The sequence below is a fragment of the Ictidomys tridecemlineatus genome, chromosome 15, assembly GCF_052094955.1.
Source record: "Ictidomys tridecemlineatus isolate mIctTri1 chromosome 15, mIctTri1.hap1, whole genome shotgun sequence".
Classification (NCBI taxonomy): Eukaryota; Metazoa; Chordata; class Mammalia; order Rodentia; family Sciuridae; genus Ictidomys; species Ictidomys tridecemlineatus.
The window spans coordinates 4,911,539-4,939,281 of NC_135491.1; the positions used below are offsets into that span (position 1 = coordinate 4,911,539).

Below are 27,743 nucleotides of genomic sequence, written 5' to 3' on the forward strand. Positions count from 1 at the left end.
AAGTGAAATTGCTTGCCCCCAAGGGAAGGCAAGAGAATGGGTGACCATTTTAAAAAACAATATGTTCTTGCTTTGATTTGTTTTGTTTTTGTTTCAAGCTGCATATCCCTAGAATTTTCTCAGGCAGACTGGGAAAAATGGTTGGCTCAAGGTTTGAAGTTGTTTGCCCCTGAGGAAGAGATAGAAATAGACCACAAATGTGCATGTCAAGAAAATAGGAAAATTGATACAATGATTTTTTGTTCCATTTTTGTTTCATTCTGTTTCGGTTTTGTTTTGTGTTATCTTATTGGGTTGCGTTATCTTTGTAACAGATTAGAAATTAGTAAAAAACAAACCGAAAGAGTGTTAAATAAATTGTTAGAGGTTCAAACCATGGAGAAAGACAATTAAGATCAAGCAAAAGAGAAGGTCTCTCAAGCTAGTCAGACAGAGGAAGAAAATATAAAGGAAGAAAGCTTAGAGGACAAACAGCTATTAGGGAAAAAGCTACAACAGGAGGCTGCTACTAACACCGTTCTACCACCAGAGGGCGTAATTCAACCAACAGCTCCACCTATGGAGATAGCTGAGTGGCCCTCAACCCCTTCAACCCCTGTACTTGATAGATGGGATCCTGAGACAGGACCTCAAAGATTTGCATGCCCTGTACTTGAGCACGCAGGAGGGCAGCGAATTCACCATGCATTAGATTTCAAAACAGTGAAGCAGTTAAAGGAGGCTGTAACAACCTATGGTCCTCAAGCACCCTTCACTGTAAGCATGGTCGAATCCATTACCAACTTGGACATGACTCCAGCAGATTGGGATGGCGTGTGTAAATCTGTGCTAAATGGAGGACAATATTTGTTATGGAAGGTTGCCAATGAGGAATTTTGCAGGGAGACAGCTAGGCGAAATGCAGCAGCCGGTTACCCTCAAAGAAATCTAGATATGTTGTTAGGAAAAGGACCTTATGAGGGTCAATGGCAACAAATTGAATATGATCCTGGCGTATATGCACAAATCGCTGTAGATGCGGTTAGGGCATGGAAAACTTTACAGGGGCATGGAGATTTACAAGGTCAATTATCTAAGGTAATACAAGGAACTAATGAACCTTACACAGAATTTGTAGATAGGCTTATTCAAGCAGCTTCCAGAATTTTTGGGGATACAGAACAAGCAATGCCATTTATAAAACAACTGGCTTATGACCAAGCAAATCGTTGCTGCAGAGAGGTCCTTAGACCATGGAGACATGAAGATTTAAACACATATATTAAATTATGTAGAGACATTAATGAACAAGGACAAGTCTTGGCAGCAGTACAACAGGCTTTAGATGCCATGCCAAAAACATGCTACAATTGTGAACAAACAGGACATTTTAAAAGGAGTTGCCCCATAGGAGGAAGGTTTAACAAAGTTAGGTATCAAAGGAATAGAACACCGGATATTTGCCCACGATGCCGTAGAGGGAGACATTGGGCTAATGAATGCTGTTCTCAAGCCACCATAGAGGGTACTCCATTATCAAAAAACAGACAAGGACCAGGTGGTTACCCACGATATCGTGGAGAAAGGCATCAGGCTCCATTGCCAAAAAATGGACAGGGGGGCCCAATGCTGCGGGGCCCACCACCACAAATGTACGGGGCACTGGAGGAACCCAGAAACACCAAGGATGAACCCAGCAACACCATCAGGGTAGTGCCCAGGACACACTATCCATCAGATCTCTCATTAGACGAACCAGAGGGAGCGCAGGGTTGGACATCTGCGCCTCCGCCAGAGCAGTACTAACTCCAGAGATGGGAGTTCAAATCATTCCCACAGGGGTAAAAGGACCTCTTCCCCAAGGAACAGTAGGCTTATTGTTAGGACGCAGTTCTTTTACGCTAAAAGGACTTATGATAAGTCCCGGGGTAATTGATCCCGATTATGAAGGTGAAATAAAAATTATAGCTAGTTCTCCAAAGGGTATATCAGAAATTTCACCAGGAGATAGAATAGCACAGTTATTAATAATATCCAGCCTACATGATAAATTTTTCAGTAGTATTATGGAAAGAGGTTCCAGGGGTTTAGGCTCCACAGGTGTAGATTGGGCTACACTGTCTTTGAATTTAGATTCTCGCCCCATGCTAAAACTAAATATTCAAGGACATGAATTTAATGGGCTACTGGATACAGGCGCAGACCTTAGCATCATATCTCGTCAAGAATGGCCAAAACATTGGCCATTACAACAAGCCACTCAAACGCTTCGAGGCCTAGGAGTGGCAACTAATCCCCATAGAAGTGCAATGGTCTTAGATTGGAAGGATCCTGAAGGATGTGCAGGAACTATACAGCCATATGTATTGGATCATCTTCCTATAAATTTATGGGGACGAGATGTCCTAGATCAATTAGGTTTGACATTAACAAATAACATCAATCCAAATATGCCCACTATTAGGGCTAGACAAGGTTTCAGGGAAGAAAAAAGATTAGGAGAACAAGGTATAGCAGCGCCGATTCAAATAGATCAAGGAATAAATAGACATGGACTGGGTATTCAGAAGGGGTCACTGAGGCAATAAAAATTACTTGGAAATCAGAAAGACCAATATGGGTTCCTCAGTGGCCCCTGACTAAAGAAAAGATACAAGCAGCCCATGACCTGGTCAAACAACAATTAGCGGAGGGACATATACAACCTTCTGTATCTCCCTATAATACTCCCATTTTTGTCATTAAAAAGAAATCTGGTAAATGGAGATTATTATAAGATTTAAGAGCCATTAATAATGAGATAGTTATTATGGTACCTGCTCAATCAGGGATTCCCCAATTGTCTGCTTTACCAAAAACCTGGTATGTTTTAGCTATAGATATTAAAGATTGTTTCTTTTCAATTCCAATTCATCCTGAGGATAGTCCACATTTTGCATTTACTATCCCTGCACTGAATCATGAAGGTCCTGATCAGAGATATGAATGGAAAGTGCTCCCTCAAGGGATGGCTAACAGCCCAACTATGTGTCAAATTTATGTTAATAAAGTAATCCAGCCACTTAGAAATCAAAATCCTGAACTACAAATATTATACTATATGGATGATGTATTGCTAGCACACAAAGATAAAAACACATGGATAGAATGTTATGCCACACTTACAAACTTAGTAAAAAATTATAATCTAGAAATTGCAATAGATAAAGTACAATTAAATTTTCCAATTAATTATTTAGGAGTTCTATTATCCTCAACCATGGTCCGACCACCAAAAATTTAAATACGAGTAGATCAAATCAAATCACTCAACGACTTTCAAAAGTTATTAGGAGACATAAATTGGAGAAGGCCTTATCTAGGCATACCAACAGGAGAGTTGGGACCTTTATTTGATATCCTAAAAGGTCCATCAGATCCAAATTCACCCCGAATGTTAATGCCTGAAGCAAGAAAGACATTAAAAATTATTGAAACATATATGGAAAATATGAATTTGGATAGAATTGATATAACTTTGCCTTTATTATTTATTGTAATATCAACAAAAAATATTCCTACAGGAGTATTTTGGCAAGAAGGTCCATTATTGTGGATACATTTATCTTATTCTCCTAACACTATTCTTACTAGGTATCCTGAGGCTGAAGGACAACTAATACTCAAAGGAATAAAAACAACAAAGGGAGTGTTTGGAATTTCTCCCAATAAAATTATTACTCCATATACTATGGATCAAATTGATGAGTTAGCTAATGAGTTAAATACTTGGGCAATAATCATGTGTAAATCTAATGTTTCATTTGATAATCACTTACCATCTAATCCTTTGTTATCTTTTTGGTCTAAACATCCTGTAGTTTTTCCAAAAATGACAAGAAAAACCCCTATCATGAATGCTCCAAATATATTCACTGATGGGTCAAATAATGGTACAGCAGCAGTAGTTACCCCTGATCAAACTTTTACATTTTTAGTACCCAAACAATCAGCTCAAAAGGTAGAGCTTAATGCAGCTTTACAAGTTTTTGTGATGTTTAAAGATTCTGTATTTAATTTATTTTCTGATAGTCAGTATATAGTTAATGCTATAGTATCCCTTGAAGATGCTGGTAGGATTTCCCCTTCCTCTACTGTTTTCTCTTTGTTTTCCACTATACAAAGTCTAATCTGAGACAGAAAAGATCCATTCTTTATAGGACATATCAGGCACATACAGGATTGCCTGGAGCCCTTAGTATGGGCAATGATTTAGCAGATAAAACTACACATGACATACATATTTTCTCTACACTAGAAGAAGCTACACATTTTCATAAAAGGTTCCATGTCAATGCTAATACTTTACAAAAGTGTTTTAAAATAACTAAGGAACAAGCTAGACAAATGATAAAACAATGTCAAAATTGTGTGACCTTTTTACCCCAAGTTAATCTTGGAGTCAATCCTAGAGGACTGATACCTAACCATATTTGGCAGATGGACGTCACACACTTGCCAGAATTTGGAAAATTAAAATATTTGCATGTTACAGTTGATACCTCTTCCGGATTTTTGATGGGCTCCCTTCATGCCGGAGAAAAAACTAAAGATGTTATAGCTCATTGCTTACAAAATTTTGCCACTGTGGGCATTCCAAAACAGTTAAAAACAGATAATGGTCTTGGTTATACTTCTACCTCTTTTAAACAATTTTGCTCATCATTTGGCATTACTCATATAACAGGAATCCCATACAATCCTCAGGGACAAGGCATAGTTGAAAGAGCTCATCAAACTATTAAAATGTACTTATTAAAGCAAAAAGAGGGAATTGGGAAGGGGTATATATTCCCCAAAGATAAACTTAAAATAACCCTTTTTACTCTAAACTTTTTAAATTTGGATTCATCAGGGCTTAGTGCTGCGGAAAGGCATATGTGTACAAAAAATGTACATAAGCCTAAGGTACTTTGGAAGGATATTCTAACAGGACAATGGAAAGGTCCTGACCCAGTGATTGTCTGGAATCGGGGGTCTGTTTGTGTATTTCCACAGGGAGAACAGCAGCCGATTTGGATTCCAGAGAGATTAACTAAGGTCCTGACCCAGTGATTGTCTGGAGTCGGGGTTCTGTTTGTGTGTTTCTACAGGGAGAACAACAGCCGATTTGGATTCCAGAGAAACTAACCAAAGTGAATTCTATGGACCAACACAAAAACGAAAACAAAAAAAGGTGATTTGACTCAAATCCATAACAGCTGATATCCAGAGCTCCAGTTTGGCTATTCTTACATCTACGACAGTGATTAACCAGGATGCTTTTTTCAATATTTATTTTATTATTGCCTTTTCCCACATCATAAAGTTCTATTTTATTTTTGAGCTCATACAGACCTAGGTTAATGTTTTTCTGATCAGTTTTATTTTTTGACTGTGGAGTTTATAAACATTGCGTATTATGTGTGCACACTTCTGTTTTGTGCTGTATGTCTGTATGTGAGTATGTCCATATATCTTATATGAGGAGCGCTCATGAATAAATGGATCCGAATTTTTTTTATTCACATGATTTTAATGGTTTAATTTAGATTGGGTAAACAGCTGTTGAAAATTGTTTTAATATGTGAACAAATAAGGAGGTTAACAGATCTGTTTGTTTGCTTTCACCTTTCCTTCTCATTATATTTAATAATTCTGTTCAGGATAATGTAAATTGTTCAAAAAATTGTTTTCTTAGTGCCTGTTGGAATGTTACATAATTTTTTTCCTAGCATCATTGCCAGAATTCCTATCTTCATCCCAGTGCCGGTGAAGACAAAGATAAAACCAAACTACAGCTTCTTCGGTAGTTATCACAACAAACTGTATAAACTGATGCATCAGTGAATAATAACTCAACAAGTAATGCTCAATCAAGGAGTCGATTTACTTTGGGAGGAAATGGACATATTGACAGATTCCTCTACTTTGAACTGCTTGCAGAACTTGCCTGGACTATATGTATCACTTGTATGCATTGTGAACTATCTGTTGGTGCAGCGAATTGTGGTAGTGCTGGAGTATTTTTGCTGATGGTGTCACCGGTGGTACAATTTTTCAAAGGAGCCCTCAATTGGCTTGGTGTCATGGCATTTTTCATCCTCCTCCCTTCTATTAGTGATGGTCTAAAGTTTGGGGGCCAACAGAGGTGAGGCAAAGAACCTCACCCCCCCACTGGTGCAAAGGCCTATCCACAAGTATGGCTATATGCTGGACCGGTAGTCAGTGACGGGTATGATCTGATTGCAGTGGTACCAACCTAAGACAGGAGGCTGACGCCTAGAGGTCAGTTCATCTGATGACGGGTAAGGACCATATGTTGAATTGGACTACCTAACAGGCACGGTCCCTAAGCCACATTACTTGTTGTTTAATTAAACAGAAGGGGGGAGATGCTGAGAGCCACAGCCGAGTCTGTATGGCTCCTGGGCATTTTGCCAACAGTATTGATTGACAGGCGAGGCATTATCCGCCTCTGCCGCTACTTTTGCATTTTCAAGTGCTATTTTTTGACTTCTTGCGCTATTTTGAGTTCTCACGGGATTCCCCTGGCGTTCCCATTGGTTGGCAAGTGCAGGAGGGGGGATTTCCCGGGGAGCTATTTCCGGCTGGGGGTTCCTGCAGGAGCCTCGTGGCTTTTCAGGAAGATTCCCCAGGAGCATGTGTGAGGTTTTTTCCTGCAGTTAAAAAATAAAGTTTGTTCCTGCTTCAGTGGCTCGTGATTTGTGCCCAGCCAGACTGCGGCAATCCACCCTTGGAGGGGGAAAGCCTTGGTGCTGGGCGGGGGATCCTTTGGTCTCCTTGGTTGATTCCTTCTCCCTAGCTCCTGGAGGATTGTCAAAAACAAGACGACAAAACAAAAAAGCGCGTGTCTTTGGTAGTTACCTTACCAGGGTGCCATTTGGAACGCTGTAGATGGTAAGAATGCCACTGCCATCACGAGGGTGGACTCGGACCTTAAGTACCAAACCAAATTTGGAGCACCAGGTAAACGTGGCCTCAGACATAAGATGACCAGCATTCAACGTGCGAGCCTCAACCCACCCTCTCCAGGAGCCCGGGCCTCCGGGGTCCCGCTGCAGGGGAGCACAGGCACTGCACGGAGACCCTGGGACCCCCCTCCCCCCCGCGTCACCGCCTCCCTCCGTGCCCAGAGCCCTGCATGCAGCACACCGAGCCTTGACCACCAGAGCCCCCAACCGCGGGTCTCTTGTTCCTTAACCTCCCCGGGACCCCTATCCAGTGACCACCAGGCCCAGCACCAACCCAGACTCCCCCTGACGCGCCCTTGCCGCCACGTCCAGGGCCCTCCGCTCCCAAGTCACGTCAAGGCCGACTGGACCCGCGTCCCTGTCTCTTCAGTGGCAGCGCTGGTGTGCACAGGTCCCCACAGGGCTGCCTGCGCCCAGACGTTATGGGCAGGTGTCACTGAGAAGTGTCAGGACCTGGGGCCACGCGCCTAACGCACACTTGGAGGATAGGAGCGGGCGTTGTGCTCGGAGTTATCCGAGGACGTGAAGGTTCTCCATTCAGCAAATAAGAGTCTTCTGGGAGAGATTCCCAGCCTTTAGGGAGAGACTCAAGGGTACTCAGGAGGGCCTCCAGCTTGGAAGTGCCGCTGGAGGACCAGCAAGGTTTGCACAAGGCGAAATGGCTGACAGGAGTCACAGAGGCATCGGTCAGAGTGGACCAAAGCTGCTGGCATTTTGTGTGTCCGTCAGGGAATGGAGAGAATCATAAGTCAAATCTAGGGCACTCCAGTGCCAGTGAAGACCAGTGCCCAAGCACAACTGAAGAGAGGGATGAGGTTCAGATGTAATTGGATTATTTCCTTAAAAACACAAAAATAGTAAATGGAGCACATGAAAGTATTAAACAGGTAATGCAGTTTTCCTTTGGGAAACAGCATGCTTAATATTAGCTATGGCCGGGGTGAAGCTGTAAAGGATTTAAGTTGGCATTGCCTTCTAAAGACACAATCTGAAATTATCTCATTAAATTCTATTTACCTGGGATGTCAGCCTCTGAAGTGAATTCACCGTCTGGTTCTCAAGGAGGCCTGGGAAGCCCATTTGGGGACTCTGGCTGTCAGTTCAGGTAGGAACGCGCTGGACAGGCAGATTCACAGCCGTGTGGGCAGAGCATCCATTTCTTACTCTTTACTGTTGAGCCCCTGTCCTGAATGCAGTGAATGTGCTTTGCACATTTTGCCCACCAGCTTAACTAGCGTCTACAGTAGTGCCTGATGTGTGTGCCTCCCAAACTATTTGTAAAGGATGGACCCAAGAATGCAGTGAGGGATTCCACTGTGAGGCAACTTTATACCAAAAAGGACTCACTGTTTCTGACTTGGATATTGTCTTTATTGGATCAAAATTGAACTGAGCATGGGAGAGATGTCAAGGGCCCCCATTCCCCAGAGACTGGCAAGGAACAAAAATAAATCACCTCTCATTTAGCATGTCACAAAGGAGCCAGCATCTCTGAAATCATGGCAACTCTAGAAGGCTGGGGCCTGTGGACCAATGAAAGGGCTTCTTCAAGATATCCAAAGGGCTCTCTCTCCTTGACCCATCTCACACACCGCTGTCCTGTGTTGTGTGACTTTTTTCCTCTAATCCTGTAACTGGGTGCACTCTGACTTGAGTAAAGGTGGTGCTAGGATTGAACTCGGGGCCTTGTGCATGCAAAACGTGCTCTAACACTGAGCTACACTCCCAGCCCCATTGTGGATTCTATGGTCTGCTCCTTTTACATTATGCCAGATGCAAGTCACTATTAAGATTTTTATTTTTTAAGTTTGTGGGGAAAATGATGATCCTTAGAATTTCTCAATTAGGCTCTTTCCTTCCACAACATTTTGATTAGTCCATGAAGTCATTCATGCACCCTCATCCATCTCCCAAGTCTACAATTCATTTCTATTTTGTTATGTACTGGGGAACTTACAATTATCTACAAAGTATAAAGGAATCTATGTAGATGTAAAGATATGAACATTTTAAAAAAGTGTTCATACCTTGCTTCACAACTAAATCATCTGTCCTCCACAACTCCGCCCCTTTTCAACCAGTGTTTACAACTGCTGACCACACATGCTAGAGGGTAAAACAGCTAGGTGCACAGGACTCACCTTAAAAGAAATGCTCATTTAAAACCAGCAAGCGCTGACAGACATGGTGGCACTCGGCTGTAATCCCAATGACCCAAAGCTGAGGCCGGAGGATTACAGATTCAAGGCCAGCTTTGTAAATTTAGCAAGAGCCCCTCTCAAAACAAAAAAGGGATAGGGATGTGGCTCAGTAATAGAGCACCCTGGAGTTTGATCCCCAGTACAAACAAAAAATAGCCAGGGGTTTTGTTTCCTTCATCACCACCATCACCTACTTTCTGCAACAGCACCAACAAAAGCAAATAGTTAGCATTTTTCTGTGTGGTGTGTTTATCAAAAATAACACAAACCACAGGGTTAGGATAATAACTGTATCCTGGGTTCAGAGTGAGGCTGGCTAGTCATGTTGTTTGAACTTCATTCCCCCTAGTGGTATTTAAATACATTGTTTCTTTTATAACTAAAAAAGTGTAAAGGTAATCATAATGACCCTGGGTAGAAAAAGAAGACTTGCGCCAGTAAAAAGGGAGATAAGTTGCATTATAACTTTAACACAAATCACCTCCTTTTAATGAAGGATCCACTGAGAGTTTGACTAAGGTACACTGTCCTAAAATGCACTGTGTGTTATCTCTTGTAAAATATTAGACTTGTGATGCAAATCTCTATTCTTCATCTTCACAGGTTTATTTGCTTCAAGTATTCTCTGATATTTTACTGAAGATGTTTCAAGTGTTCACTTTTATTTCTATGTTTTCCTCTGGTAACATGATACAGAATATACCATGAGCAACCCTGCCACCTTCACTGCATTCAAAGGTCTTCCAACCATTTTTCTTTGCATGACACCTACAGAGATCTTTCTTTGGGGCAAGGACTTCTCCATGGTCATTATATTTCTACCAACTTTGAGCTCACTAATCTGTGACCATTGATAATAAGGTTTATCTTCCCATAAATGATTTATTCAGCAAGCATTCATACTATTTTTTCCCAGCATACTGTCAGCTATATAATGAGCTATATTTCTCAAGGGTTTTCTATCTTCAATGAATCATGATTTACTCCTGTGTGATTTTTGTGACATAAAACGTGATGTAATTGATCACTGAAAGCACTATCACATTCATTGCATTCATAAGATTTCTCTTCTGTGCAAGGTCTAGTCTCTGCTGAGGGTGAATGTCTGACATCTGGCTGTCCCACAATAGCTATGCTCCTATCTGCTTGGAACTCACTGTTGCCCAATGAAGTCTGAGTTGCCACAGAAGGAATCTGCATAGTCCCCATGCTAACAAGACTCTCCTTCTGCATGGGATCATTTGTATGTGATGAGCTGCAACTCTTTGAGAAATTATTTTCTAGCTTGACTGAATCAACCTGTTTCTCTCTTGCATGCAGAATTCCCTTATGATAAACAAGGCATGACAGGTGGGAGAACGCCTTCCCACAGTCAGAGCACCCATAGGGTCTCTCTCCCGTATGAGTCCTCCGATGTCTATTGAGGCATGACTTATTTCTGAAAGCTTTCCCACAGTCACCACACCTGTAAGGCTTCTCTCCTGTGTGGATTCTCTGATGATTAATGAGACCAGACTTGTGTGAGCAGGATTTCCCACACTCGGTACATACAAAGGGAGTCTTTCCTGTGTGGAATCTCTGATGTGAGATCAAGCATGTTTTCTGGCTGAAGCCTTTCCCACAGTCATTGCAGACATAGGGTTTCTCTCCAGTGTGAATACGCTGATGTATAAGGAGATTGCCCTTCTGGATGAAGCCTCTTCCACATTCGTTGCAAGTGTAAGGCTTCTCTCCAGTATGAGTTCGCTGGTGGACAGTGAGATTGCCTTTCTGAATGAAGCCTTTTCCACATTCACTGCATATATAGGATTTCTCTCCTGTATGGGTTTTCAGATGTGCATTGAGTTGTGATTTCCAGCGGAAAGCCTTGTCACACTCAGTACATTCGTAGGGCTTCTCTCCTGTGTGAGTTCTCTGATGTTCAATGAGTCTGAACTTTCTGGAGAACGCCTTCTCACACAGGCTACATGCATGAGGTTTTTCTCCTGTATGAACTCGCTGATGATTAATGAGACGAGACTTCTTGACGAATCCTTTTCCACAGTCACTACATACATAGGGTTTCTCTCCTGTGTGTATTTTGTGATGTGCAATAAACTGTAATTTCCAGCGGAATGCTTTGTCACACTCGGTGCACTCATACCGCCTCTCTCCTCTGTGAGTTTTCTGATGTTCAGTGAGCCGGGACTTTCTGGAGAAGGCTTTCCCACACACACTGCACCCATGAGGTTTCTCTCCTGTATGCACTCTCTGGTGATCTATGAGACGAGACTTCTTGAGGAAGGCCTTCCCACATTCGATGCATACATGGGGCTTCTCTGCCTTTTGGGATCTCTGATGTGAATTTGTATTCACAGAATTTCCATATTCAGGAAATTTAATTTCAGTAGGAAATTGTTCATGCCTGGCATGGAGGAATGATTTTCCAACTCCATTAGCCTTGACAGGATTCTCTACTTCACAGCTTCTGTTATGGTTGACTAAACTTAAATTTGATTTTAATCTTTTCCTGTGAAAGTCAAATATATCATGATTTTGCCTTAAAGGAAAGTTATTTGTTCTATGATGAATGATGTTTCTGGATGCACTGTATTTATGGCACTGTTCCAATTTCTTCTGACATCTTTGATTTCCTAATTGTATCTGTAGATGATCATCAGCTTTCTTGATTTCTAGGGAAGAGGAGAACATGAACTATTATGATATATAATGACTTATTAATCATTCTATGAGCATGGAACAGAATAAAACCACTCCACAAACAGCTCTGTATAGATTGGTTCTTTGTTGACAGCATTATTATGTAAAGTTAAAGAAACTCCAAGTGGCTATGTTCATTGTCACTTGGACAGGGATAAAACACAACAGTTTAAACAAAACAAGATAAAAATAGTCAGAGAATAAGCAAGGTTACATCATTCAAAATGAATAAATGTGACAAAAAGGCAAGCTAAAATAAAATTAAGCCACTGTGAGCACTGGATCACAGAAGTTAGAGGAATATTTGTTTCAAACTAATGAGGGGCAAATTCACATACCCACAAATCCTCATTAAATTATGACTGTGTGTTAAGCATTGTGCTAGTGATGTTGACACAGTAATATATTCCTTATATTCTCTGAGTATAAATTCTAGTTAGGGAAAATTAAACAAGGTGCTAGGAGCCACAGCAAAAGTATTATAATACATGGCACCTTTGTTTTAGGTGACTGCCAGCTAGCCATTGAGATGATATGAGTATGTTAAGATTTACATTCATATGGAAATTGGACTCCTGCTGTTCACCTCGGGGACTCATGTTACGGGACTCCTGGAGAGTTCCCATTGGTTGGGGAAGGATGGTAGGAGGGTATTTCCGGGGGAAGTGCGGGACTCCGGGTCTGGTAGACACACACACGTGTGTGGACCGGCTCGCTAGCGGGACGCACACGGACCACTGGCAGCCTTTTTAAAAATAAAACTTTGTTTTTGCTCAAATGGCTTGTGTTTCTGTGCCCAGCCGGGTTGCGGCATTGCAAGCCGGCGCGCGTTAGCAGCGGCAGCGCGAGCACCGAGGCGCCCAGCAGGAAGGTGGCGAGGCTGAGGCGCACCTCAGAGCCCGGCGGAACCTGCGCACCGCGCAGCCTGCGGCAACAAGGAAGCAATGAAACATAGAAAGCAGGTACAAATTATAAAAATTGGAGATGGAAGTGGAGAAAATCAAGATACAATCTGCAGAAAGAAAAGACAAGGCTCACTCATGATTTCAACATGGGAGATTAGTAAACTTAAGGAATTAAGAATTATTCCTACTGGAGTAGCACTGTTTTCATGAAAAAGGGAATAACACTGAGTTTTGAATATGGGGGAAATCAAATGTGCACTTTAGGGCTGGGGATGTGGCTCAAGCGGTAGCGCGCTCGCCTGGCATGCATGCGGCCCGGGTTCGATCCTCAGCACCACATACAAACAAAGATGTTGTGTCCGCCAAGAACTAAAAAATAAATATTAAAAAAAAAATTCTCTCTCTCTCTCTCTCCTCTCTCTTTAAAAAAAAAAAATGTGCACTTTAGAGAACACATCATCCTTGAGAAGGTTTTAGATAGTCAAATACAGAAAAAAAAATCTGATTGCATATATAAATCAAGAAAGGTCATGGTTGGAAATTATGTGGGAATCATCAGTATGTAAATATTAAGGAAAGAGGACTGGGCGAGATCAGGTTTGGAAAAAAACATGTGGATGAAAACAAGATGAAGGCACAGGGCCAAGTTTACAATTGCTGTGATATTTAGAGCTTGGGTTTTAGAAAGCTCACTGAAAGGTTCCAAACACTGACTCTTCTGGAAAATAAATAGAGGTATACTGGAACTGTTAGACCTAAGTGAGAATGTCATAAACTCAACACTCAACTTCTAGAAAACTGGGAAGACTCTTGGGGAGTCATTTTATTTTTCTAATACTTCATTCATAGACTATCATCAAACCAAATTTCCCAAAGCATCAATTTTACATTTAAAAGCAAACTTCTACAGTAAACATGTCAGCTTTTTAGATGGCCTTGACACAATCTCTTGTATCAACTGAAAAAGAGAAAAAACAGTGATGCTCATGGAACTCGGATCACATGGTCAAGTGCCATGCTGCTGAACTAGGCAGGGAATGGTTACCTTTTCTGATCACACTCTGTGCTTGTACTGATGGAATCAAACTGTTCTTACTTCATGTTTCTGATGTAATGATCCTCAATCTCATATTTCTTTTTATGGGGGTGGGGGGGGAGTGGTTACTGGGGATTGAATCCAAGGTTCTCTAAATCCCCAGTCTTTTTAATTTTTGATTTAAAGACAGGCTTTTGCTAAGTTGCTGAGACTCCCTTCAACTTGCAGTCCCCCGCCTCAGCCTCTTGAGCTGCTGCCATGGCCAGCCCAAATCCCTTCCTGGCACTCTCAGCACTGCCTTTCAAACTTCTACATAAATGGCTTAGTGGCCATAATTGAAGGGGTCCTAAAGGATCACAGCTGGGATCCCAGACCAAGGCTTCTGTCAGTTTTGCCTTCTATTTTTTCTAGGAAATAACTGGATGTACTTTATTGTTACACTCCTGTCACCCAGTTTAAAAGTAAGACTCCAGGACTAGGGGTGTAGCTCAGTGGTAGAGCACATGCTTAGCATGCATGAGGCCTTAAGTTCAATCCTCAGCACCAAAAAAAGGAAGGCTATAAATCTGAAACTAACTTATACCCAGGTTCACACTCACTTAACTCCCCTACAAACACCTTCTGACCTTCATGGGGCCGGTTCAGGCCAATCTTTTAACAATTCCTCACAAGGCCTTATACATTTCCAATTTCACACCTTCATCTTTTAAATTTTAATAGTGTCAGTAAAATACCAGTGACATAGAAAAAGAAAGGCACACAATCTGATGTTTGGATGCACGTACACGGTGTAAAATGATCGCCAGGATCCACCTAATTGACATATCTACTGACCTTCACTCCTTGCCGTTCATCATATCCTTTATTCAAACCCTAGATACATCTCCTACATATCATGCTCTCATTCCCCATTCTAGGTGAACACAAGATGTCTTCCATAAGTTTCTAAAGCATTCCCTATCTTTTTTTAAAAATAATAAACTTTATTTTTTACACAACAGATCACAACTTTTCATTTCTCTGGTTGTACATGGCATTCCCTATCTTTATTGCTAATTTTGAGAGTTAATTTCACACAGCCCTGTACTGCAGAAGAAGATGCCTCCAGTTCAAAAGCTGAACTTCTATGTATTTAAAATCTGATTCCTGGAATGCACTGTTATTTCTCAGTAACTTCCATCTCTTCTAGCACACAGTAGGGCTGTGATTTAACAACTAGGCTCAAGAGAGCCAACTTACAGCACCATATATAGACAAGCCAAGACTATCACCCCAAATCTACCAAATAGACTCAGAATGGGAAGGCAAGAGCATCACAAGTTTACGACCAGCCTGGGAAACTTGGCAAGACCCCATCCCCAAATAAAACTAAAAGGGCTGTAGATGTAGCTCAGGGAGTTCAATCTCCAGTACTATGAAAAACAGACAGACAGAATGAAGATACACACCATAGGAAACCGTTCAGTTAATAAAAACTCATCTTTCTGATTGTGAGTTGTCCAAGTTCTTCATCTGTACTCCCTTTACAGAAGACATTACTCACGCCATATTTCTCTCACCTAATCTCTCGTGACTTGGGACATCCAACCAGAGAGTATTTCATGAATATGAACAAGCACATCTAATTATTAAGTCCAAAGCAGAACTAATTTCTCAAACATACACCTACCCTGGGCCCCTGAACTTGTGACCATGTCTATGTGAAAGGTAATTCACCTAAATGATCCACTCAAGAGCCCTTCCTATCCTAAAGAGCAGCTCTAGTCCCCCTCACACACTATTCTATTATGGTATTTTACTATTCTTCCCAGAAATTTTCATAACTATGTATTTTTTTTATTTACTATTTTTTAGTTGTAGATGAAAACAATACTTTTCTTTTATATATTTATTTTTATGTGGTGCTAAGGATAGAATCCAGGGCCTTGCACATGCTGGGCAAGTGCTCTGCCACTGAGCCACAATCCCAGCCCACAAGGTATTTTTTATTAACTTTGCCTCCTTTCAGAATCTAATCCCAAGAAAAATTCTTGTTGTTATTGTTGTTTACAGCTATCAAGATCAATATGTAATAAACTATCAAAACTATTAATGTGAAGGCTGGGGTTGTGGCTCAGTGGTAGAGTGCTTGCCTAGCACGGGTGAGGCACTGGGTTTGATACTCAGTACCACATAAAAATAAATACATAAAAGATTAAATAAAAAGAATGCTTAAAAAAACTACTTAAAGTAATCAAAAAGTATTTAAAGCAATGAAATAAAGATTTATATGTATAAAGCACTTTGGGGAAATTATTTTAAAGGTAGATGACCTTGAGTTTAGGAGAGAAAGAGGAAAAAAGTTTTATAAGCAAGAGAAAGAGGAAAAAAGTTTTATAAGCAAGATGATACCAATCATGGAGATCCATCGAGAACATCATTTGAGAGAAGAGAAATTTCCATCTCATGTGAATGACCACGATGATTAACTGAAACTTAATTCCATTGGATAAATGGTAAGAAAAGGAAAGCTTTCAGGGAAAAATCCCAAACAATGAGCAGAATGCAGAATTAACAACCGCACAAGGAAATTAAAGCACAGCAGCCACAAGGCTCAATGATGAGGTTTGTACTCAGGGAAAATAAAAGGGAGCCGAAGAGGTAGGAGAGTTTCAAGGCCCCTCCACAGTGGCCAGCACAGACTCAAGGAGCTGCAATGGAATGGTAAATACACAGTATCAGCACTTAGCTTAGAAGAACAGAGGGACATACTGACATGACAATCTCCACAGAAAACAGAGGTCAATGGAATGATGGAAACTTTTACAGGGTCAAGAACAGAGCGAAATGTGGGAAACAAAACCTTTGCTGGACCTCAGAACAGGCAAAGAGAAGCTTAAGAGGCAGACAGGTGCAGAGGGACAGACTAAGTTACCAGGGGGCATAGAACCCCAGATGGGGTGGATAATAGGAAGGGAACACAACATCCCCCCAGGGGCAAAAGGGCTCTAGAAGGACAGCTTTGAAACCAAAGACCTCTCCTTGAGAAAGGCGTGGAAGGTAGGATTTCAAAGTAACAGAGATAGAAGAAACAGGTAGTGGTATGCTGGTGGGGAAAGAATGGCAAGAGCTGAGAATTCTAAAAACAAGACTAGGGAGAAACAGTGATCAAATCCAAGAAGAGACAAAGAGGAGCTTTGAAAGACATGGCTCCATGTGGGGAGGAGGGTTTGTGAAGGCTGTTTACACATCCTCAGGCCCTCTCACATCTGCGACTCCTCTGACAAGCAGACTAGGACTTCCTGGTCCACCCTCCTTGCACGTTTCACTCACTCACCTGAACAAATCTGACCATGGATTTCATCTTCCACTGTCCACGGTTCTCCTCGTAACAACTTGGAGAGGGCATCGGGCTTGCTGGCTTGACACCCTGTTCATGGGAAATGACAGTCTTAGGTTCATCAAACTGGGCTGTGATCTGTCAACAACAATATTCTATTTTAGGAACTCGGTAGTTTACATCTGCAAAGCAAAGGCTTTGCTCTCTGAAGGGAGCATAATACACCCTCTTATCTGGGGCCTGAGAGGGACTGAGAGGCCACCCTTGAGACACCACAGGACCTCCAAAGCTTTCAGACACTGAGAAAGAAAAGGCCACAGACTGGCACCCTCTGAGCTGAACAGGGCAGCCATCCTCACCCACGGACACCAGGTTCCTGCAGTTCTCCAACATCACGTCCCGGTACAGGTCCTTCTCAGTAGGGCCCAGGAGGTGCCACTCCTCCCAGGTGAACTTCACGGCCACGTCCTCCAGTGTCAGCAACTCCTGGGGAGAAAAAACTCCTACTTAATATGAAGTCTTTCTTTTCCATAGATACAGAGGAAATGTGAAGGATATTATGCTGCTCATTTTCACCATTTAACCTGTATCTATATACCTAGGTGTTGTGACTTTTTTTTAATTTTGTATTTATTTTTTATTTATATAGGACCATGGAATGCATTACAATTCTTATTACACACATAGAGCACAATTTTTCATATCTCTGGATCTCTGGTTGTATACACAGTATATTTACATCAATTCCTGTCTTCATACCTGTACTTTGGAAAATAATGATCATCACATTCCACCATCATTAATAAGCCCATGCCCCCTCCTTTCCCCTTCAATCCCTCTGCCCTATCTAGAGTTCATCTATTCCTGTAATTTTTTAAAACAATATATTGTGCAGGGCCAAGTGGTATATGCTTATCCCAGCTACTAAGGAGGCTCAGGTAACATGGGCAACTTAGAGAGAACCCTGTCTCAAAATAAAATAAAAAGGGCTAGCTCAGAGGGAGAATGTTCCTGGGTTCAATCCCCAGGATATTCCCACCCCCCACACACACACCTATAGAGGCACACATACGTACAGGCAGTACACACCAATAACCACTTGTTAAAACTGCATGAGGGGATTAGGAAAGAAGGTGTGAAAAGAAATCCTTTTTTTTCCCTTTAACTGTATATAATCTAATGATTGGAGAAACTATTTTCTAATCTTTTGGTATACTCATGCACAATTGTATAATTAACTTTTTAAATAATATAATAAAGGAAGCAGTAGGTAAGGACTGACTTTAAATGAAAAGAAGTATGCACTGTCTGGGATAGGGGGAAGTTTTAAGACAACAATACTCAACTCCCTAATGTCAAAGATGCACTCAAACCCAGTTTAATCACCAGTTCATACAGAAAAAAAAGCCAAACAATCTTTCCATTTTCCTAGTTCATTTACATTTTATTCCTAAATTGACCCTAACATTCATTAAGGCTGGGCCCATGGGTCATCTTGCTATGGGCTGCATGAGCAACTGTGTCCTGACTTCTCTTGGCCTCTACCTAAAGGATACTTTGAAGAACTGTGCCTGACATTTATGAGAAAGCTGCAGTTAACGACATCCTCTATGAGGCAGTGGTGTGGCTCAGTAGTAGAGCATGTACACCGCACCCACAGGCCCCAAGTTTGATTTCCAGCACTATCAAGGGAAAAAAAAAATATCACATTATTTCTGGAAGGCCTAGGTGCTATAAAATAGTGACACCTTTCACAAACTAGTCTGCTTTCTCCTCAGTCAGTGCACATGACCATGAGGAGTCTCTCTCTGGTTGTGAAGACTGTCGGACATTCAACAGAAGGTAATAGCTCATGTAAGTAACAGAATCCTCCAGTCACAAACTATGCTTTAGTATTAGTCATTCAATATGAATTCTACTGTACTGTTTTTATTCAAAACACTTCTGACACAAAGTATCAGAACTACTGGATATCCAACAATTTAATTCAATTCTGACACCAACTTCTTGAGTTAGTGAAGGCCCACCATTTAAGGTCGCAAGCATGGAGTTCCCAGTTATCCACACTTCTGTCCAACTTGGCTATTAAGCTGGGGGTTCCCACAACCCACACACAGGTTCAATGACATTCTACGACAACTCAGAACTGAGGAAAGCAACTTACTTACTTCTACCAGTTTATTATAAAGGGTATAACCAAGGAGCAACCAGATGGGAGAGATGCACAGGGTAAGGATGTGAAGTGGGAACTGGGGACGTCTAAGTCTTCCCTGGGTGCACTACAATATGTTCACAACCCAGACTCTAATACTGTTATTCAGAGGTTTTTATGCAGGTTTAATTATATGGGAATGATTGATTATATCACTGGCCATGGGAAACTGGACTCAATCTCCAGCCCCACTCCTCTCCCTAGAGAATAGGGGTAAGAAAAGCTCAAAGTTCCAAGCTTCTGAACAAGTTTCAGTCTTTCTGGTGACCAGTATCCATCCTGAAGCTAGGTTTCATTAAAAGTCTCTTTACTAGAACAAAAAAGGGTTTTATCATCCTTATCCCACTCAGAAAGTTCCAAGGCTTTTCAGAGCTGAACACCAGGACCTGGGGACAAAGACCATATATCTTTTTAGAGACCACCGTATGAACCACAAATGATCCTAGGTCTAAAGTCCTCCAGAAATGAATCATGGAATGAAGAGAAAAATAAAGCAAACCTAAAGACACCTGGGGATTGACCATGTTCTTCTGCTATTGGGAGATGGCCAATAACCCGGGGACTGTGCCTTCAGTTCCTTCTTGAACTGCTCCAAAATTTCTGGTTAGAAATCTTAAGTCTCCAGTCAATGGTGTCTCCACAAATGGTGGTACCAGGTCCGGGAATGTCCTCACTTCCTGTGATGTGTCTTGCTCCAGGAGCTACCTGTGTGCTGAGGAGTGAACACAGTTTGAGCATACATCCCCTCACATATGCACTTCACACCCACCTCTAGCCTTTATTGGGGTCCCAGAACCTGAGGGCAATAACACTATTTTAAATGTACGGGCAATGTGTCTTTCTCCTATGAAACGGAAGTGGGATGACTGAATGGTGAAGTGGGAAAAGTGAACCAGCAAAATACCAAAAGACTACTCAGGTCTGTTTTTAGAAAGAAGACATACAGAAGGTGAAGATCTGGACATTTATTGCTTTAAAAACATGTGCACTCATGTACCTGTGTAAAAGTCTACAGACACCTTGTGTGTATGCACACTCCGTTTAAAGACAAATGTAGTAAGTAAAACACAGCCATTATCTTAATTACTTATCACTAACCACTTTATTACATTTAATCATTATTGCCAATTCTAGCACTGACCAAAGGGTTACGGATTGACTGTCTTTCCTAAAAACATACTGTCATGAGCCGTCTGTGGGCTGTGTGTGGACTATGTTGCACATAGTAGCTCCTGAGGGGATCAGTCTGGCACTGGGAACTCCCTGGGGCACTCCCCACAGAGACTGACCACCTGATGCAGGTGAACTTCCCCCTTAAGCTCCACCTAAGATCCCCTAAGAGATAGATGTGACCTGCCAAGATGTCAAATCAACCTGACTGTAAGACATCACAAAACAAGACTCTGCCCTTGAAACCTCACCCCTGCCTTTGATAGACTCCCACCTTAAATAAACCACTTTGAGCCATTTTGTCTTTGTCTAGTTTAAGAACTCATGTGAACTAGATCTATCAGGGGCTTCTCTTTTGTAACATATTTCTGAGTGTTTGTTTTATTTTTTGTAACATTTCTGAGTGTTTGTTTTATTATTTGTTAATTACTAGAGATATTAAGATTTAAAATGGTTTAATTATTTGAGATATTAAGACTTAGGGTGGCTATTTAGGGTGGCTTGGATTCCTCTGGGAAGAAGAACCCTCCAGTGAGACTCTGACCATCTTCCCCCCGAAAACATGCCATGTGGCAAAGCTAGAATTCGCACTCAGCTGCCCCTCTCTAAGAACATGGCTTTAGTTGCCACTGTATTCCCTTGGCCATATACCCTCCTAAGACTTTTCCCTTTTCTACTACCTTAGGGAGTTTGAACTGCACAAGGTCACATGGTGAGTGGCACACAGCCAGACATATGATTTCAACTTCCAGAATCAGCTCCTTAAGAGTGACACATGCAACTACCTTCTTCCACAAAAAGGGAAAGTTCATGTCGCATACCTGTCCTGATAGCAGCAGAGAATCAGCAGCCTAGAGGATTTCTAAGGGCCGAATTCTAGAGCTCCAGTGAGAAGCTCACATGACGAAAGCATTAACTTGAGGGAGTCACCTTGAGTTCCCCTTCTACCCCACTGGCTAGAAACATGATGACAAGTTCCCTCTGGCTCTCCTGAATCCTCCAAACCCACAAGGCCTGTGCTTACACATCCTCCAACCCATGACTGTACATTCTCCTCTCCATATTAGTGCCAAAAGTCCATCTACAAGGCAGCAGAACTTCCAGACTTGCCTTGTTGGAACACTACCAACGGAAATGTGCAGAGCCCAATCATGTAGTCCTGAGTAGGAGGTAGTAGGTATAATACTTCAGAGGCACCAGGTATGCACTTTACATAGTAAGGCTTCCTTTCTCACGTCTCCAGAGCCTTTATCCAAAGAAGATTCCACCTCATTTTCAATCTTTAAAACCTTTCTGTGGAATATAATCATTTCTGTTACCTCTAAAGGCTGGATCATTTCACTGAATGGGGAGTATTGTTCTTGAAAGTACATGTGTATGTATACACGTAGAGCCACCCAGAAAACCTCCACAAACTCCAGAACATCACTCCCAAACAGGCTATAGTCACCACTATGTGAAAAAAAAAAAAACAACACAGGAAAATCAACAGAAAAACTTTATTATACGTAAAACAAAACTATCACTTACAGACACATACACATTTAGTAAAACATGCATGATGTGCAACAAGTCCAAAAGAGCAATCACCTTTGAGGAGGGAGGAGACACAGACTAGAGGTATCACTGAAGGCATACTTGCAGAAGATTGTTTAAAATAAAATTAAAAAAAAAAAAAAAACCACCACCACCACCACAACAAATAATCACATACATCACTAAGCAAAAATGGCAGAATAGGCCTATTCCTCCACAGAAACTTCAGAAACTCAAGTAAAAACAAAATTAAAAACACTTTCTCAAAATAAGATATATCTGGTGAATTTTGCCTCAACAACAACAAAAATTTTCCAACACATCCTACATATACCCAGTGAAACAATATAAGTACTTTCTCTAAAGCCAAGAGCAAGGGAAGGAGGAGCAGTATCACCATTTTTATCTAGAGCTATTTTGGAAATACTATCTAATTAATTATGTAAAGATTCTACTAATAATAATTAATATTTTTAAAAGGAAGCAAATTATAAGACATTGCTCAATATGATAAGAATCAGAGTTTCACAAATTTAACTGAATATATATCAACACAAGTTTTCAGTCAGATGGAAGATTACAGAGTTTGTTTCTAAAAAAAAATGATAATATTCCAAAACGCACATTTCTTTGTCAACATTAAAGGATGAAACAATTTGGGGAACAGATTAACAATCTTGAATACTTTCAAGTTACATGCCTATAATCCCAGCTGCTCAGGAGGCTGAGACAGGAGGACAGCAAGTTCAAGGATAGCCTGAGCAACCAAGCAAGACCCTATCTCAAGCATAAAAATATATAAATAAATAAAAAGGGATCGACTCAGTCGAACACCACTGAGTTCAATCCCCAGTACAACACACACAAATTACTTTGGTCTATTAAGAGAGAAGCAGTTGAATGAGTAAAGATATACACCCAATGAAACACTAAGCAGCTGTTAAAAATACTAACAACCTTGGGCTGAGGGTGTAGCTCAGTGGAAGAGCACCTGTTTCACATGCATAAGGTTCTGGGTTTGATCCCCAGCTTACAAACAAAACAACTTTAAAAACCCCAGGAGTCTACATGTAGTAAAAAATGTACAGCATAAGCACATGAAAAGTTGCTCAACAGCATGATGTCTTTCAGAGAAAATCATGAGATACCACGTCACACCACCAGAATGACCCTAATTATAACCTGAAAATAACCTGTTGGTGAGTATGAAGGTACAGGAACCCTCATATACTGCCGGTGGGAATAGTAAATGGTGCAGCAGCGATTTTGGAAAACTGCCTAGTAGTTCCTCAACTGCTTAAACATATTCACTATGTAACCTATCAACTCTATTCCTAGGTTTACATACAAGGGAAATAAACACATATTCACGCACAAGTTTGCCCACAAATGTTTATAAAAGCATCATTTATAAGAGAACAGAGGAAAAAACATCCACCAGTTGGGGAAGAATTAAACAAAATATATCATATCTATATGAGAGAATATTATTCAGGCATAAAAACAGATGAAGTACAACAGTATGCTACATCATGGATGAATCTTAAAAGCAGTATGTTATATTTAAAAGCCAATCACAAAAGACCACATAATGTATGATTTCATTCAAATGAAATATCCAGAATAGGTAAATACATAGAGACAAGAAGTAGATTAGTAGGTGCTTAAAGGTCGGGTGGGGGTGCAGGAATAGGGGAATAGGAGGTGTAGGGAGTTGTAGCAAAAAGTTTTGCGGTTTGTTTTCGAGGTGATAAAAATGTTCTAAAGTTGGGACTTAAATAGTAGTACAGTGGTAGAGTGCTTACCTAGCATGCACAAGGCCCTAGGTAAATTACCAGCACTGCAAAAAAAAAAAGTTCTAAAATAGACTTGGTGATGATTGCACATAGGAAACACCACTCAATTTCACATTTTAAGTGGGTGAATTAAGTATGTGAATAGTAAAGCAGATATTAGAAAAAGGCTACCAGTAGAACTTAATCACTGTACACCCACTGAAATATTTATAGAGAAAAATATGAATGTCAGCAACTTACTTTGAAATGTGTCCCCTGCCCCCCAATATTTAAAAAGATGTGTTAATGAGGAGAAAGGAAATACATAGATAGATAAATGATAAAGAAAGCAAGAAAACAAAATCTAGATGAAATTTTTATATTTCAAATTTTTCAGGTGTTAGGAGCTGGCAAAGCTTATACTAAGAATTCAGTTAGGTAATCGGAAACAAAAAAATATTTTTAAACTAACTGTTCTTCTGTGTAATAGTAAACTAAAAGACATCAAAAAGGTCAAAAAAATATCATTTACAATTGAGAAAAATTAAAGAGATCAGAGGGAGCAACACGCTTGGGTTAACATAGAATCAAAACCTGTTTTCGTTTTTATCCCATGTGATATAAGGGGTCTAAACCCACAACCTCTCACACCCTAGGCAAGTGTTCTACCACTGAGTTACATCCCCAGCCCTTTTTATTTATTTATCTATTTATTTTATTTTATTTGAGATAGGATCTCACTAAGTTGCCCAGGCTGGTCTTGAACTTGTCATCCTTTTACCCCAGGCTCCCCAATAGCTGGGAGTAGCTGGGATTACAGGCATGTGCCATGGCATCAGTCTCATCACCACACCTTGAAAGTGATAAATGAACTTTCAAAATATTAGTATTCTATCTAAGCATATGCATATACTTAGTGAATCCAGTCACAACGGCACAGGTTTGCCTCTTGGTGCATACTATCACAAAATTCTCTTTTATTTTTTGAGACAGTGCTCATCATTTTGCCCAGGTTGTCTCAAACTGGTGGGCAGAAGCAATACTCCCCCTTCAGCCTCCTGAGCACCTGGACGAAAGGTGTGTATCACCAAGTCTGGATCTACCACTGAACTTTAGAAAACTACTTTTACACAAAAAAACAATTATAAAAGCTACTTTTAAAGCAAAAACTTATGCTTATTATATGAATGTTCATGAAATGAAATCAATGATAAGAAAAATCATACCATCCGGCACAGTGGCGCACACCTGTGATCCCAGCGGCTGGGGAGGCTGAGGCAGGAGAATTGCAAGTTCAAGGCCAGTCTCAACAATCTCGCGAGGCCCTGCAATAATTAATTAATTAATTAAAAAGGGCGGATGTGGCTCGGGGGTTAGGCGGCCCTGGGTTCAATCCCCGTAGTGTGTGCGTATGCAGAAGAAAAACAGATTCAACCAATACCAACATTGCAGCAGTTTGTCCTAATCGTAAAAATCAAACAGAAAATGAAGTCTGGATGTGAAATACGTGTCACCGATGCCACCAACGCCACCCTGGGGGCGCGCTCCGGGGTGGGCGACTCCTTCAGCTCGGGTTCGCCCCATCCCCCCGTCGCTCTCCGGCTCCGGGACCAGCAGAAGCGAGATGCGCGAAGCCGGGGAGGGGACGCGGCGTCTGCACCCCGAGACAGCCAGGGGACCCTGTCCCCTCGGTGAAACCCCGGGTCAGTCCGACACGGGACCTGCGCCGACACGGGACCCACCCCGACCAACCTCTCGCGGCCCCACTTCTGTCACCGCGCTCCGCAGCGAGCTGCAGACATCCAGCCAGGGCAGACCCACTCGCTGACCGCCGGCTCCCTCGGGACCACTCAAACGCGTTCGTTGCACGCTTCCAGGACTGCCCTCCCTAACAGCGCCGCCTACACGACACCTGGGGACAATGCGCCCGGGAACCCTGTTCTACAGAAGAAACGGACTCACCAGTCTCCCCGGAAGCCAGCGGACCTCCGCGAAATTGCACTTCCTCCAATTTTCCCAAACCGGGACGCCTCCGCGCCTAGACTACGGCGGCCTGCGAGGCAAGGTTTAAGGATGTTTTGCCCAGCGCCGACACCAGGACTTCCGGCTCCTCTGTACCGGCGGAAATAGATTGGCGCTCACACCCCCGCGGATGCCGGGGGCGGCCATCTTGCAGTATTGGACATACAGGCGGTATCGCGGCCGTTTTGCCCAGTTAGCTGGCACAGTTCGGAACTGTTGAAGGACTCCCATTTCTTGGCACCTTCGACTCGTCCTGGCCAGATTCCTTTGGCTTTCAAATGCTCGCGTTTACACTAGGCACACACATAGTAAGCTCGGGCCACCTCCACAACACCAGACTCTACACAGGGAGATCGCTGGAAACGGAACAGTGGGCGCGGCCATCTTCCTAGTTGCGTGTCCGTACAGATGAAAGGCTTCCTTCGCGAGGAAAAAGAGCAAGCTGAGCAGCAGGTGAACACCGCAGAACCATTCTGGCTGCGTGGGAAGGGCAGGAACACAATTTTTAAGGCAGAAGAGGGTCTGAAGAGGCAACGGCGGCACGAAGATCGCGGCCTCGCAAACAAAGGGAAGTGAGAATTACCGCTCAAGAGGAGCACCCTTTCCCTTTGAGGGCGGGGCGCGGTTCCCGTTCCGGAAAAGGCGGAGAAGTAGCGAGCCAATAGGGAGAGGGGATGGCACGAGAGGGCGGGGCCTCTCCTCGGGGCGGTGGTTCCCGGTCCAGGGGGAGCCAACCTCACCTGGGGCAGATGCTCTTTTTACCGACCTGTGGAAGGAATGCCTTTCTCCACCCATTTGACATTACGTAACTCAATGTGATCTCCTGTAGCCGAAGAAGCCAGAGTAAAGCCCATCAGCTCTCAATAGAAGCCCGAGGACCTAGTGTGTATTTTTCTGTGTTTTAGTTCCATCTCCCCTAGTCACCAGTAATCTTCCAGGAAGGGATTACTTCCTTCCCCTGGGTCCTGCCCCAGTGAGGAGGACTCCCACACAGCCCACTCCCATGCACAGGGGTTAAGAGTGAGAAGTAAATCTTCAGTTTTGTCCCCAGATTCAAATGCTTATGCAATCTGGAAACCCCTTAAACTGTTTTCCAACTCTTTAGGGCCTTAAAAAACAAATGACTGTACGACCTCCTTGGTATGGTCTGTAGAATCTTGAAGACTTTTCTATTGATATGCAACTCAAAAACATCTCAACAGGATTTTTTTATAATCCTAGACAGAGCAGTTCTAAAATTTTCAAAGATGACAAACACTGCCAAGAATATTTCAACAATTCTAACAGAGAAATATGATAAGAATTGTTCTGTACTTGGTAGAAAACAAGATTTACCAGAAAGTTAAAGTGTGATTTTGGTATAGGGATAGATAAATATTCTAAAATATAACAACGCAGGAAATTATCCATGCATGTGAAAATTGGGTATATAACTAAGATAGCATTCAAGTAGCTGGAATTGCAGGTGTGCACCACTGTACCTGAATAACACCTTTTCCCCATTTATTGTTAACCATTTATAAATAAGTACATTGTTAACCATTTATAAATAAGTATATTTGCTTTCATACATACAGTTCACTGTACAGATGATGCTCTGTATACATGGGGCAGGAAAATGTATTCAGTTGACGTTTTCAAATCTGTCTCACACAGCTGTCCTATAGACAATAAAATTGCTCAAGTGTGTTCAGCAATGGAAAGTGTCTTCCTTAATCATGGGGCTAGAGGCCTTGGCTGATTCTAGGGCTGAATAACACCTTTTTAAAGTTTCATATATTTGCCTTTTTTTCCCTACCTGTACTTGAATACCTAGTAATTATATCAAAAGTAATATGCTCAAAAAGGCATGCCTGATTTCCTTCCTTTCTGAAC

At 41.8% G+C, this 27,743-nt stretch overlaps 3 protein-coding genes across 5 annotated transcripts in view; 2 read left to right on the forward strand and 1 right to left on the reverse strand.

Annotated features, from left to right (window-relative positions):
• Window positions 1-11,957, forward strand: part of LOC144371002 (uncharacterized) — a 24,880-nt gene extending 12,923 nt beyond the window's left edge. For all 3 annotated transcript variants that reach the window (XM_078033053.1, XM_078033052.1, XM_078033054.1), the window contains exon 3: window positions 5,112-11,957. The gene's annotated coding sequence lies outside the window, so the exon portion shown is untranslated. The remainder of the gene's footprint in view (window positions 1-5,111) is intronic.
• Window positions 6-11,957, forward strand: LOC144371003 (endogenous retrovirus group K member 6 Gag polyprotein-like). The gene is made up of 2 exons (XM_078033056.1): window positions 6-5,194; window positions 5,733-11,957. The coding sequence occupies exon 1, from the start codon at window positions 559-561 to the stop codon at window positions 1,783-1,785; it is 1,227 nt and encodes a 408-aa protein (XP_077889182.1). The 5' UTR covers window positions 6-558; the 3' UTR covers window positions 1,786-5,194; window positions 5,733-11,957.
• On the reverse strand, window positions 8,342-26,519 carry Znf613 (zinc finger protein 613). The gene is given in 7 exon segments (XM_078033033.1): window positions 8,342-10,276; window positions 10,278-11,865; window positions 17,151-17,243; window positions 17,513-17,639; window positions 19,875-20,077; window positions 25,073-25,171; window positions 25,599-26,519. Coding segments are annotated over 5 exon segments (1,926 nt in total). The 5' UTR covers window positions 19,890-20,077; window positions 25,073-25,171; window positions 25,599-26,519; the 3' UTR covers window positions 8,342-10,173.
• Between the last annotated feature and the right edge of the window lie 1,224 nt (window positions 26,520-27,743).

Coding starts and splice junctions, on each gene's coding strand:
- LOC144371003 (XM_078033056.1), top strand. CDS start 559: ATGGAGATAGCTGAGTGGCCCTCAACCCCTTCAACCCCTGTACTTGAT.